At 62.9% G+C, this 12,873-nt stretch overlaps 6 protein-coding genes across 6 annotated transcripts; 1 reads left to right on the forward strand and 5 right to left on the reverse strand.

Annotated features, from left to right (window-relative positions):
- Window positions 1–85: 85 nt before the first annotated feature.
- On the forward strand, window positions 86–1,963 carry RHTO_02918 (uncharacterized protein; the record flags this gene model as incomplete). The annotated part of the gene is made up of 1 exon (XM_016416590.1): window positions 86–1,963. One exon carries the CDS (start codon window positions 86–88, stop codon window positions 1,961–1,963), a length of 1,878 nt encoding a protein of 625 aa, XP_016276309.1.
- Window positions 1,964–2,192: 229 nt separating this feature from the next.
- Window positions 2,193–4,315, reverse strand: RHTO_02919 (uncharacterized protein; the record flags this gene model as incomplete). The annotated part of the gene is made up of 4 exons (XM_016416591.1): window positions 2,193–3,862; window positions 3,922–4,052; window positions 4,117–4,184; window positions 4,250–4,315. 4 exons carry the CDS (start codon window positions 4,313–4,315, stop codon window positions 2,193–2,195), a joined length of 1,935 nt encoding a protein of 644 aa, XP_016276310.1.
- Window positions 4,316–4,863: 548 nt separating this feature from the next.
- Window positions 4,864–6,293, reverse strand: RHTO_02920 (expansin family protein; the record flags this gene model as incomplete). Its single annotated transcript, XM_016416592.1, has 6 exons — window positions 4,864–4,910; window positions 4,965–5,019; window positions 5,089–5,202; window positions 5,278–5,456; window positions 5,512–6,084; window positions 6,155–6,293. The coding sequence occupies 6 exons, from the start codon at window positions 6,291–6,293 to the stop codon at window positions 4,864–4,866; spliced, it is 1,107 nt and encodes a 368-aa protein (XP_016276311.1).
- A 775-nt stretch (window positions 6,294–7,068) lies between these two features.
- RHTO_02921 (MSF transporter) lies at window positions 7,069–9,100 on the reverse strand (the record flags this gene model as incomplete). The annotated part of the gene is made up of 7 exons (XM_016416593.1): window positions 7,069–7,184; window positions 7,246–7,333; window positions 7,391–7,523; window positions 7,689–7,974; window positions 8,061–8,254; window positions 8,317–8,851; window positions 8,956–9,100. The coding sequence occupies 7 exons, from the start codon at window positions 9,098–9,100 to the stop codon at window positions 7,069–7,071; spliced, it is 1,497 nt and encodes a 498-aa protein (XP_016276312.1).
- Window positions 9,101–10,654: 1,554 nt separating this feature from the next.
- RHTO_02922 (uncharacterized protein) lies at window positions 10,655–11,693 on the reverse strand (the record flags this gene model as incomplete). Its single annotated transcript, XM_016416594.1, has 2 exons — window positions 10,655–11,347; window positions 11,406–11,693. The coding sequence occupies 2 exons, from the start codon at window positions 11,691–11,693 to the stop codon at window positions 10,655–10,657; spliced, it is 981 nt and encodes a 326-aa protein (XP_016276313.1).
- A 508-nt stretch (window positions 11,694–12,201) lies between these two features.
- RHTO_02923 (mitochondrial ribosomal protein subunit S27) lies at window positions 12,202–12,831 on the reverse strand (the record flags this gene model as incomplete). The annotated part of the gene is made up of 3 exons (XM_016416595.1): window positions 12,202–12,236; window positions 12,299–12,351; window positions 12,416–12,831. The coding sequence occupies 3 exons, from the start codon at window positions 12,829–12,831 to the stop codon at window positions 12,202–12,204; spliced, it is 504 nt and encodes a 167-aa protein (XP_016276314.1).
- Between the last annotated feature and the right edge of the window lie 42 nt (window positions 12,832–12,873).

Below are 12,873 nucleotides of genomic sequence, written 5' to 3' on the forward strand. Positions count from 1 at the left end.
GCTCTCTTTACCAACTCGCGAAGGGTTGACATTGGGCAACGAGCACACGCGGTGGACTGCGTGATTCCTGCTCACAGTGCACGCCATGCTCGCACGCCCACTCACCCGCGCACCCGCTCGCCGCATCCCGCTCCTCGTCCTGCCCCACACACCCGCACCCAAGTCCTCACTCTCGCTCACGCTCACGAGGGCTTACGCACGCACGCCACAGTTCACAACACCCGACGAGCCACTCTACTCCACTCCCGCACAGTCCTCAGCCAATCCTCACCTCCCCCCGACCGCCCTCTCCCAAGACGACTACGCCTCGCCCGTCCTCTCGATCGGCCTCACTTTCCGCCGCGTGTTCCGCTATGCAGTCTTTGCGTCGGTGGGGATCGTACTCACCGTCGCCGGAGGGTACGCGGGAACGCATTGGTGGATCGAGCATGTGCAGCTGCAGGCGCCCAAGGTGAAGGCCCAGGACGACCCGGACGAGTGGCTCGATGAGCGCGAGGGGTGGAGCGGGTTGCATACCCCGAACCGAGGGGGGACGGATCCCCGACTCGGTCTCAAGGCGCGGATGGCCGTTCGCGCGGCGTACTTTGCCCAAACGTCCGGGACTGGGACCGCCGCCTTGCCCGCCGAGAACGCCGTCTCGAAACCCGACTCGGCATTCGCGGTGACACGCCCCGGCGGACGGTTCATCTCGAGCGAAGACGAGCTGGCGGCCCTGGGCGCGCAAGTGAACGACTCGAGCTGGCTCGAGGCAGAGCAGTACCTCGTCACTGCGCTCGCGCTCGCGCAGGACAAGGGAATCTCGCTGATCGAGTCACTCGAGTGGGAGAAGCATGTCGAGGAGGGCGGGGTCGACCGCGCGGCTGTCGAGTTGGAGGAACGCCTCGCCGGGATCCGCGAGTTGATTGGTGGGCGACCGAGGCTCGAAGCTGCGCGCGACGGGTGGGAGAGGATCTACTACGCCCTCTCGGCGAGTCCGACGAGCGATCCGGCGCGGAGGGAGGAGCGAGAGTGGGAGCTGCGCGAAAAGGTCAAGGCCTCGCGCAAGATGGCCGAGGTCTCGGCGCGCATTGCCGAGTTGTGGCGCGAGGGGAGCGATGAGCGCAGGGCGGAGAACAGGCGCGCCGAGGGATGGTTCGCGGGTGGGTTGATTCCGGCGTTGGCGGCGAGCGAGGGACAGAGCTTGAAGGGCGAGGCGCTCGACAAGCTCGTGCCCGAGGGTGAGGGCAAGTCGGCGTCGCCCAAGTCGTCTTGGTTCGCATTCTGGTCGCGTCGTCAGCCGACCGCGTCCTCCGCTTCAACCTCGACCTCCTCCTCCGGCCTCTCGCCCGAGCTCGCCCACCTCGTCGCCCTCGTCCCGTCTGCCCCATCCGCCCCTCTCTCTCCCGCCACGCACCGCTCGATCCTCTTTTCCCTCATCTCGCTCGAGACCTTCCTCGCCCGTCGACGAGACGACCCTTCCTCTCCCTCCTCTCGCTTGCCACCCACTCTGCCCGCCGCACAAGCGATCCAATCCGCCGCTCTCTCGTACGCCCGCACGCTGCTAGAGCGGTGCGACCCCTTCCCCTCAGTCGTGCACCTGGCCTCCTCCTCCCCCTCGCTCCCCTCCCCGTCTTCGCTCTCCCGCGCGCTCTCAACACTCTTCTACACGACCCGCCTCGCAGCACTCTCGACCCACCACGCCGAATGCACGCTCGCTCTCTCCCCACGCCCTTCAACCACCACGCTCTCCTCCTCCCTCGCTGCGATCCGCACCGCAACGACCGACGCACAGATGGTGGTCGACGCTTCTGCGGCACTTGAAGCGCGGCTCGAGACTGCGAGAAGTGCGTTGGGCGGGGAGAGTGAGGAGGAGAAGGCGTTTGGGGGGTCGTTGAGGAGGGTTAGGAGGGACGCTGAGAAGGTTGTGCAGATGGCGCAGGGATTGGAGAGGGTTGTGAGTGGGATGCAGGGTGGGAAGCGGTAGGCTCGCGAGGGAATCTGGTGGTTTTGCGCGGGTTGAGAAATGGAGTGCATCAATACAGGTGACTCGGCGAGTTAGGGGACTACGTGAGCGAGGAGAGTATGGATGTCGACAAACGAGGGAAGAATATGTGCATGGAAAGAACGAATATAGACAAGAGAGCACCACCGCTAAGCAGGGACCGAAGAACCGAAAAGGAGGGAGATGCTAAGTCTCGCCGCTCCACCAACGCTCACGCCGCAAACGCCCCCCAGCCCTTGACCGGGCTCCCGCTCACGCTGACGGCCTCACCCTCCAACACTCCCTCCCCGAACCTACTCGCACCCTCCTCAGCCTCGCCCACCGCCTCCTCCCCAAAATCGAACCGCTCGGTACCGAACAACGTGCGCGGGGCAGGCGGAGTTGGCGGGGCGGCGAGGGACGCAGGACGGCCTTTGCGCGCGGAGAAAGAGAGGGTTGATGAGCGTGCGCGCGGGCGGGACTTGGTCGCGCTGCCGAAGAGCGCGGTCGATGGAGCGGGAGAACAGTTCGCTTTGTCTGAAGTGGTGAAGAGTGAGGCAGTCTTGGTCGTGCTGGGCGTGCCGAAAGTCTTGAAGGAGTGCGACTTGGCGCCGGGCGAGACGAGTGGGAAGGCGAGGGAGGGAGTCGGGAGCGACTTGCGTGCTGTGGCATTGGCAAGTTCAGGCGAAGCGAGAGGCGCGACGTTCTCGCTTACGTCGGTCGGGAGGGAGCGACGAGCGGCAGGCGACGGAGCAAGGCCGGCGAAAAAGTCGGGGTCGTGGATCGACGAGCGGCGTTGCTTGACGGGAGAAGGAGAGTCGCCCGTCTTGGTCTTGACGAGATACTCGCGGACTTCTTCCTCGTCTGACTCGTCGTCTTCTCCTTTCTCCGTAGCCAACGCCTGGATCTCCTTGGTCTGCTGGCCAAACGAGTCGAGGACCTCGTCGTCTTCGTCCTCCTCCGGCTCAACGATACGCAAGCGCTTCCGCGAGTGTCCGTCCTCCTTCTTTGCCGACGTCGGCGCGGTGAAGAAGCCGGACAAGTAGTCGGGGGAAGTGTTCGTGTCCTTCGACTCGGCAGCAGCGACGACCGCCTCGACTTCGATTGACAAGTCGCTGATGTCGCTGTTGCGGGAGCGCTTGCCGAGCGAGGGCGGAGGAGCGGGACCGACGGGGCTCCGCGGCTCGGGTCCGGGCGTCGACGCTGGCTGGCGGGGGTTGCGGCGAGCGGCAGAGGCGGCAGCGGCGATCATGTGCGAGGGGAGGGCCAAGGCGGGACTGTCGGCTGCGTCGGCAGCTGGAATCGCAATACGGAAGGGAGTCGCTTTGCGGGACGTGACGCTCGGGCGGCGGCGAGGCGTGATGTCGGCATTGGCGAACGAGGCGACGGGCGAGGAGAATGAGATGAGCGTCTCGGTGGGAGGGGCATCGCTCAAAGTTGGGCTGGCGAAAGCAATCTGGCGTGGTCGCGACTCGTTGACGGGCATCTTCTCAGCGGAAGATGCCAGCGTCGGCTGGGTCTGCGCGAAGCTGTCGAAGCGCGACATCACGTCGCGGCGCAGCGCGTCGATGGAGCCTTCAAGAGTCTGCTTCTGATCGTCCAAGGTGGAAGCCATCCCATTCGCGGTCGCTTCCAAGCCGCCCACACGGGTCCCGATCGCCTCGACGTCGCCTGTGACAGCCGCCTGCTGCTCTTTGAGCTCCTGCAACTGCTGCTCCAGCTCCTTTTGCACCTCTTCCCGGTGCGCCGCGATACTCGAGTCGATGAGCTCGATGACCTGGCTGCGGCTAATCTTGGGCAAGGCCCGGGCCGCCTGGGCGAGCGTGAGTTGCGACTGCAGCTCTTTGACGGTGGCGGCGAGAGTAGCGATGGTCGCCTTCGTTCCGGGTGAGGTGGCATAGACTGCGATGCAATAGCCAGGGTTAGCGGAGGAGAGGGAGACGGAAAAGCAAGGTACGCACCGATCTGTGGCGTCTTCTTGGCGGGTGTTGCGGCGACGCTCCTCTCCTCCTGCACCGCTCCACGCTCCTTGTCACCAGGTTTGCCCTTCGAGGTGCTGGCTTCAGCCTCCCCATTTTCCGCCGCCTCCGTCCTGCGAAAAGTCGAAGGTCCGGTTAGCAGATCGCTCGAATTGACGCACAGCTTCTTACACGCACATACTGAGCTTGTCGGTAAGAGCAGCAACGAGCGCGTCCGTCTTGCCGTTCGCCTTGATGTTGTGTTCCTGCTCGAGGAGGAGCGGCCGGGTCAGCTTTGCTTGGGCAAGGAAAGGGTGCGGCTCTGACGCACCTTGCACAAGGCCTGAAGCTCTGTGCGCTTCAGACTGCGCAGCTTAGCGAGTGTGGTCGGCGCCATCGCTGACGGGAGGGGATGTTGATTGATGAAGGTGGGCGGGGCGGTTTCGGCGCGGGGACGGCGTCGCAGGGCAGGCGGGCAAGTGCAGTATGCTGTTCACCTTAGCAGAGAATCAAGAAGCCTGTCAAGCACTGTCCAGCGTGGGCGGGTGTGTGGTGAAGGACGAAGAGGGAGGAGGACGAGCTGTTGGAGGAGAAGGAGAATGCCGAGGCGCCGCCCCTGGACGCTCACTGTCCGTGGAGCCATCACTCGCAGCTGAGGACTGCTTCGTCCCGTCAGAGAGCGCAACCGTGAGGCTGCGGCGTCGACCTCGGTTCTCAGCTCCTCCTGCTTCTCCTCCTCGCTCTGCCTGAGGGTTTCTTGCGCTTCCTGCTGGCTCGTGATGCCTTACCGTGTACAGCGTGAGATGTTATGGCGAAAGCGGCAGAACCGGAAAGAGCCGAGCAGCCGAACCTCTCCTGCTCGCGTTCGGAGAAACCCATGATCCCTGAATGTTACATTCGTCTATGTGCCCTTGTGTATCAAGTCTAGGACGCTCTACGCGCCATTTAAAATCCCCAAGAGATCGGCAGTACACCCTGACTCTCCGAGCCGACTGTGAAAGAAGTCGTCAGCTTGGGGAAGGCTTCTGGAAGACCAGTCGACGTACGGGCGTTAAAGGCACCAGTACTAAGGTCCAAACTTCCGTAACCACAACCAGGGCACTGCCAAGGCAACGGAACAACGTAAGATGGGCTCAAGGGGCTCAAAATCAGGGGCGTATGGCTACTCACGGTGTCGGCAACGGTAGCGGTGATGGAAGCGCCGGTGGCCGTGTTGCGGATAGAGACGGTCTTGCCGCACCAGCCGCTGTTCATCTGAGCGGCGTTGACCGCGACGATGTAGTCCTGCAGGGCGGAAAGAGCGGTTCGCGTTAGCTGAGATCCCGAAGTTCGATCGCGCACGGCGGCGATGGAACGTACCGAGTCACTGTGAACGGTGCCGCACGAGCCGGGGTTGCCTCCCTGGTAGAAGAACGTCGCCTGGCCGGAGTACTGGCCGGAGCTGGCGGACGAGTAGGTCTTGGCCTGAGTGGTCTGCGGGGCCTCCCAGGTGGTGGTGGTAGTCTGGGGAGGAGTCCAGGTCGTCGTGGTGGTGGTAGCTGCGAGGCGAAGCGGGTCAGCAAGTTGCGAAGGCCAGGAGAGCGAGAAACTCACGCTTCCACTCGGACGTGGTGGTCGTGGTGGTAGGTGCAGGTGCCCAAGTCGTGGTCGAGGTCTTCTTCTCCTCCCAGGTCGACGTCGACGAGGGCTTGGGGGCGTACGAGGTCGAGGAAGACTTGGGCGCCTCCCAGGTCGAAGTGCTCGAAGGCTTCTCGGGGGCGGCGGACGTGGTCTGGACCTCAGCCTCGGCGGCCGGCGACGAGGACGAAGGAGCGACGTAGGTCGAGGTCGACGAAGGAGCGGGGGCGGGAGCGGGCGAGCTAGACTCGAGGGCCTTCTTGGCGGCAGACGACTCGGTCGCGTTCGCGAAGCGCCACTGGACGGTCGTGAGGCCGTCGTTACCGTTGAGAGCGTCCCACGAGCCGATCGAGAGGGTCATCGTCTCGTTGAGAGTCGAGGCATCGGCGACGAGAGCGGTGATGGTCTTGTTGTCCTTGCCCTCGACGACGACGAACTGGCCGCAATAAGGCGAGACCGAGGCGAGATCCGAGTAGAACTCGCGGGGGAGACCGACAACGAGGTCAGAGTCCTTCGAGTACCAGCCGCAGGCGCCAGCACGGCCGTTCTCTGCGGGAGGGGGACGGAGAAGTCAGCACGACGAAAGAGCGTCGCGAAAGTATCCGAAACGTCAACTCACGGTAGTAGTAGTAAGCAGTGTTGGTCTGCGTGGTGTTGGGAAGCGAGAGGGCGGCCTCGACGGTGCGAAGGGTCACGGGAAGGGGAGCCGCGAAGGCAGAAGCGACGAGTGAGGCGGCGAGGGCGGCGGCGGCGAACATGGCGTCGAGTAAGGACAGACGGAGGGCAGAGGAAGCGCACTAGAGAGAAGAGAGAAGCGAAGAAGCGGACGCTCGCGAGAACGGCCTTTTCAATGCCTCGAGACGAGGGTGTATCCCCTCCTCCGGACACCACGCTGTGCGGAGCAGCTTCTCTTGCCGACCCTGGATCACCACAGACCGACACTGGGGAAGAACCCTCGACCAGAGAACGCCAGCTGCCATGCGCGCGGAGAGGAAATCCTTCAATTAGCGATCGAACACACACGTCGGGTCGCGAGGACCCCAAATCCTTCGCCGGCGAGCAGCCCGGTCCTTGAGGCCTGCCAAGTGCAGCAGGGAAGCGAGGCAGGAGCAGCGTCGGTACCCGGCCATGAAGCGAAATCGAGGGTGTTCCCGTCGCGGACTGCACGGCCGACCCGCGCGAAGAGAAGAAAAGTCTGAGCTCGCCGTGCGTCTCCCTTTCACCGCCGCCAAGCAAATGGCTTTCAAGGGTGCAAGCAAGAGCGAGGCAGCAGCCACTTCCGAGCAACCTCGAGTGGAGCGGTCCGCGCTTGCGAAGGTCCGCTCGGACCGCCTCGTCGTTGCCCGTCGTCCGCTTCCTCGCTTGCTCGCCTCGACGTCGAGACATCCCACGGCAAGTCTCGCATGGGTTCTCTGGCTCAGAGTAATGGACAATGTCTTGCGCGCACGAGAACGACGGCAGTCTATGAATAACAGCGAAACCCGACCTGCTATAACGAGTGCACCCTCCTTTTCCCTTTGCACCCGCCGGCATTCACGGCATCTCGACTTCGATGAGGTGCGCTGGAGCTGGGTCCTCGCCGAGAACGTCCCCTTCCTGCTGCTCCATCGAAATCGCCACCTTTGAGCGCGCCCGCAGGCGTTCGCCGTCTGCAAGGGAGAGGCCGGTCAGCTGCAAGGACTGGACACACTCTTTCGCTTGTGCACGCACAGAAGATGAGGACCCAGGGCACGATGGCGAAAGCGCCAGCGATGAAGCCGACGAGGGTCGACGCCCAAGGAAAGGTCAAGCGGTCGTACTGCAGGCGCAAGCCTGGTCAGTGAGATGCGCAAACGGATGTAGGGCTCGTGCGCACCATGGCGACGCCGAAGAAGGGGAAGGTGGCGCCGAGGATGTTGCGAAGGAGCGACTGGGCAGCCTGCGCAGAAGACGAGTACCGGTCGTAGATGTCGCCGAGGACGAGGTAGGTGCCGAGGTAGATCGTGTAGCTGCGAACGAACAGGTCAACGCCCTCTTCGATGAGCAGGGCGAAAGAGAGGGCTTGTAACGAGGGAGAAAGAAAGCAAACGCACATGCCGATGTTGAAGACGCAGATGAAGATGCACGGCACGATCCAGTGAATCCACGGGCGAGCGGGTCATGCGAAAGCGAACGAGCCGGCGGAGAAGAGGATCCCGCCGATGGCAGCGGAGTAAAGCCGAACTTCTGGCTTGGCCTTTCCGTTTCCCTTCGCCAGCGCCTTGCGGTAGAGCGGTTCTTGGACGGTGAGGTGGAGGATGTACGAGATGAAGGCGCCGTTGAAGCCGCAGATGAGGACTGTGCCGCCTTGGCCTTGCGAGAACCCGTAGGTTCTTTCGAAGACGTGAGCGATGCTGCCGACCAGCAGGAAGACGACACCCCATGCGAAGCCGACCCAGAGCGCGAGAGATGCAACGATGGCTGTTGCAAATTCCGGAAAGAAGTGATCTCGTCAGCGAACTCGTCCGTCCTTCGAGAAGAGTGCGCGCGTTCATGCCCTTCAGAACCATGACTGCCAACTTGAGTCAGAGAGAGAAGGGGCAACGCGCGCTCAGTGAAGAGGTAGAGCAATGGTCGGGTGAGTGAAAGCTTGACGGCATCGAGCATGCTCTCCGTTCCTTCGAGTCCTTCGACGAAGTGCGGGCGGCCCGACTCCGCCTGCAGCTTCTTGCATCGCTTTCCGAGGATGACATCGGCGCGTCTGCGAAATGTACGAGGTTAGAGCTTTCGTGGCGAGACAGAAGAGAGGAACTGGGGACGAACGGCTCGGGGAAGAGAAAGAGGCACAAGACAAAACAGATGCTGTTTGAGATGAGCTGGACCCAGTACACCCAGCGCCATCCGACAGTTTGCGCAATCCAGTTGGAGCACAGTGGGCCTGTCGCGTTGGCGGTGAAGACGGTGAGAACGAACAGGCCCATGGCCGGTCCGCGAGTTCGCTTCGGCCACAAGTCGGCGACGACGCCTGCCGCGGTCGCTCCTTCGATGCAAGCAGCCGTTCCTTGAACCCATCGACAGAAAATGAGCGAGTAGACGTTCGGAGAGAGAGCTTGGCCGAGGAAAAGGACCGCAATCACGAAGGTGCAGATTACGATCTGCGGCCGACGGCCGGTCGCTTCGCTGACGGGTGCGAGAACGAGTGGACCGATACCGAGCATGGCGAGGTAGGTGAAGGATGATGCCTGGAAGACGGATGCCGAAACCGAGGGATGCTCTTTGCGGAAGCCGGCGCTTGCTGCGCCATTTGCTGAGGCGTTGTAAGCGGAGAGGTAGGTGACGAGCATTGCGAGACCGAGGGCTGTACGTCGTATGATTCGGGAGACAATGGCGGGATTTGGAAATGTCAGCGTTTGCAACGTTGGAGCGCAAGACGAGAAGTCGACAAGGCCAGTCTTAACGCACCGCGGTAACGCTTCCACCGACTCCATCCTTCCGCTGGATCCTCCGGATCACCCTTCGCGAACCGTACGATGACGGGCTCGCCCTGCGTCGAGGCGAACTCGTGCTTCGTCGCCGGGGCATGTTCTTTGAATGCAGTCGGCGCCATTTGGTCGAGGGCGGGGGCTGACCTTGATCGCGCGAGGGAGAGAGTAGACGTAAGCGCGTAGACGTCGACGAGAGTATGCGAGCCCCCGGTGCGCTAAGTTGGGGCGACGGGCTGGGGAAAAGATGCCGGGGAGGAGCACGAAGGGGGAGTCTTCAGGCGGATAACGTCGTCAGCAGTGACAGGTGCGGATAGAGAAGACTTCAGCGACGTTGAACGGAAGAGAGTCAAGCGGCAAGGAGGCAGCGGGAGCAAGGAGCGATGATGAGAGCGGGTGGAGGAGAGTCGTCCGGTGCGATTCCGATATCGACAGGCGAGCCGGCAGCCCTGTTGTCGATGTCGTCAAACTCCGTCGAGGAATACCGAGGCTGCGTAAGCGAGGTGAGGTGAGCAGGAGAGGGAGGCGAAGGAGAGGAGGGAAAGGAGGCGCACCAGCAAAACCCGCCTGATCGTCTCATCACCCAAGCCCTCGAGCAACAGCCGGTTTCGTTTGGCCAGCAACGCACTCCGCAACCCTCACCGTGACCCCGCAACCCCAGTCGACGACCCCGCTTGGGAAGGCCAGGCGGCCGAGAGGCGAATGAAGCCATTCTCTAGCAGCGAGAGTCAGTTTGAACAGCACGCGCATGTCATTAAACTCATACCGACAACGACCCTCGCACTCCTGCCCAAGCCGCCCACCATTCCTTCGGTCGCTCGACGCTGAAGGAAACCCTCCCTATCCATCCGGAGACGTCCAGCACGCACGACCGCTTAAGCCACGCCTCGTCACGCATGCGTCGCAGATCCCGCGCCCACAAAATGCCCGTCCACCCAAACCCACCCGTCGTGACGCCGTGCGGCGGTCGGCGGCGCCCTTTTGGTCGTGTCGAAAGCTTGACGACTTCGGCGTCGGTGACAAGCGGGCGGGCGGAGCGAACGGACGATAGAGGTATGCTGACGTTGAGGAAGAGCAGATTAGAGACGATGAGATGGGTGCGAGTGAGGATGACGAAGCGGTCGTGATAGAGCGAGTTGTCTTCGTCCATTCCGCCGCCTTGTTCCGAAGGATTCGAGAGGTTCTCCCACAAACACGACGAATCCGTTCGTGTCCGTACTCGAGTGAGAGGCGAGCCGAGCGAATAGCGCGACGCAAACCTCGCCAGCTCGTCCATCTCGTCGAAGGAAAGCGGTGTCGTTGGCGCGGATGACGGACTGCGGGCGTGCTTGGTCGAAGGATGAAAGCTGATTTGCTGGCTGCTCTGCGTCGTAGTGGTAGCCTTACTGTCGGACGAGTCTGCGCGTCGTGGTGTGGGCTGGGCGAGAACAAGTCAGGGTCAGTCCTTGCGTGGCGTTGTCAGAGAGGACAAGGAGGACTACGCACTGGGCGAAGCATGGCGAGACAAGTATACGGAGAGAGAGAAAGAGCGAAAGCGGTCCGCAGAAGGACGAGCGACACGGGAAGCGCGCCTCGGGAAGCCCACCGAAGGCAAGAGTCGACATTAGCATTCCGGACCCACGACGATCCCGTGCTGGTGATTGGTTACCCGAAAACCTTCCAGCAAGCGACTCGCCCGTTCACATGTACATGCTCGACAGCTCCTCCCGCCGCCGCTCCTTGCGCCGCTTCTCCAGCCATGCGAATCCTTGACCGCCCTGCTTCGTCAGATCCCACCAACTCCATCCAAGCGCCTCCTTGACAGCCTGCAGCGGCGCCCTCCTCGCGCCTGCGCCCGCTGCTGCGCTCCCGCGCCGCCGTCCAGTCCCTGCCAACTCGCGGAACAAGGCAGACGGGTCGCCGAGTCCGGTAGGTCCTCCTGCGTCGTACAGCGATGCGCCGGCGCTCGCTGTTATAGGCGAGACGGGCGAGAAGGGACCGTTGAGCGGTTGAGGCGGGGCCGTCGTCGGGAGAAGGAGGAGAGTCGACGACTTTGAGGCGGAGGAAAGAACAGAGACAGTCAAGAGGGCGGAGGGAAGGCCGTGAAGGAGGTTTGGCGGGTTGAAGGGATACAAGGAGCCTTCTGACTTGAGCTGCGAGATAGGCGCGGCGGGAGAAGGCGAGGCGAGGAAGAGGAGAGGTGCGGAAGAGGAGGAGGGCGCGTCTGCAGGCGGGATGTACGACGGCAAGTGGTAGGCTGCGACAATCGTCGAGCTGGCGGGTTGCAGCACGTCGTAGATCTTGCTTGCGAGCGGATGCAGCGAGGCGAGGGGGAGAGCTGTCGAGAGAAAGACGAGGATGGCGCCGCTCGCGTCCACGACGATCAAGCCGGCCTGCGCGCGCGCGAGTGAGCTTCCAGAGGTCATCGAAGAGCTCCAAGATGCGCCGCACCCGTTCCCCGTCGACTGTCACCCTGATCGCATCCCCACCGACCTCGACACCCTGAGCGATCCTCTCGCCCGCCTCGTCAACCAGGAAGACCGCCTCTCCGCCGTTGCGCAACCGCTCGATAGGACCGCTCAACTCGACCGCAGGTTCTGGTGCGAGTGCCTTCTTCCCGTTCGACGAGAGACGCGTGTGCGCGGCGAGTTCGTCGTCATCCAGCTCGGATTCGCCGCTGCTCGACTCGAGAGCGTAAGAGGGCACTGGCGCAGAGTATTGCGAGCTTTCGAAGTCCATCGCAGCGCGGATAGCGGGTTGTGTTGGGAAAGCAAGGGGCGGAGGAGGCGAAGGAAGCGTCTCTGGCAGTGGCAGAGGCTGCTTTCGTCTGCGAGGCGGCTCGACTGCTTTCAAGCGTTCCTGACAAAGCAGCAGAACGGTGCAAAGCACGCCGTCTCTCGACGAAGGAGTTCAAGCGAATCCTTCAGACACGCCGGGCGACGAAGTCGCCAGTTCTGCGGCGAGGAGGCGGTAAGCCCGCGCGCAGCTCTGACTGGGGCGTTCACACGGCCTTTACAAGCTGTAGAACAGGAGCATAGCGATATCGAAGCGATGCGCACTTCGCTGGACTGCCCCAAAATGGTATCGACTCGGCGTGATTCGGACGGGTTGCACGACGATGGCGAGTCGCACTGACGGGTAGACTGCGTAGTGTACAGGAGGAGAGTATGCATAGAGGAGGATAGTCGGGCTGACTGGAGGGGAAGGGAAGGATGTCGAGGGGAAAGGCGGCGATGTCGCGAGTCCTCTACTTCTTCTTCATCGTCGCGCGACGTCCCTGACCTGTGATAGCGTGATGCGTGAGCTAATGAGACCTACGAGGCGCAGGACGGAGCGAGACGCACCCTTCTTTGGCTTGAACTTGCCGCGCTTGTTCTTCGCCTTGATGTCTTCCCGCCTGCGAAAACAGTCCAAGTTAGCGCGACGTCTCACGGCACATAGCTGAACGGCACATGACGCACCTCTGCTCGTCGACGAGATCCCTGAACGCCGGCGGCTGGCCCTCGACCGTGTACAGGCGGTTGAGCTTGGCGACGCCGATGAGGCGCGGACCATAGTAGCCGGCCTTGACCTCTCCCGTGAGACGCTGCTGGAGGACCTTGGCGCCGTTCCGCACGCGGTCGGGGTTGTACTCGCTCCCGAAGATGTCACACCGCGCCTTGAGGAGCTCCCGCCGTCGCTCTGCGCTCGGAAGAACCCGCGTGTCCCACACTGCGAGTGCGACGTCTGCTGGCACCCGTGAGCTCGCTTCGGACGTCTCGGCCGGCACTGAGGCGGTCGCGGGAGGTGCTGGTCGGAGTGCGGTGGATGCGAACGAGCGCGCGCCGTTGACGGCGAACGCGGCTGCGCGGGTGACTGCTCGTGGTGTCGGAAGCATGGTTGAACCGATCAAGCCTGCAAGCGAGCCCTCTTGCGAGAG

Source organism: Rhodotorula toruloides, assembly GCF_000320785.1.
Source record: "Rhodotorula toruloides NP11 unplaced genomic scaffold Scaffold2, whole genome shotgun sequence".
Taxonomy (NCBI): Eukaryota; Fungi; Basidiomycota; class Microbotryomycetes; order Sporidiobolales; family Sporidiobolaceae; genus Rhodotorula; species Rhodotorula toruloides.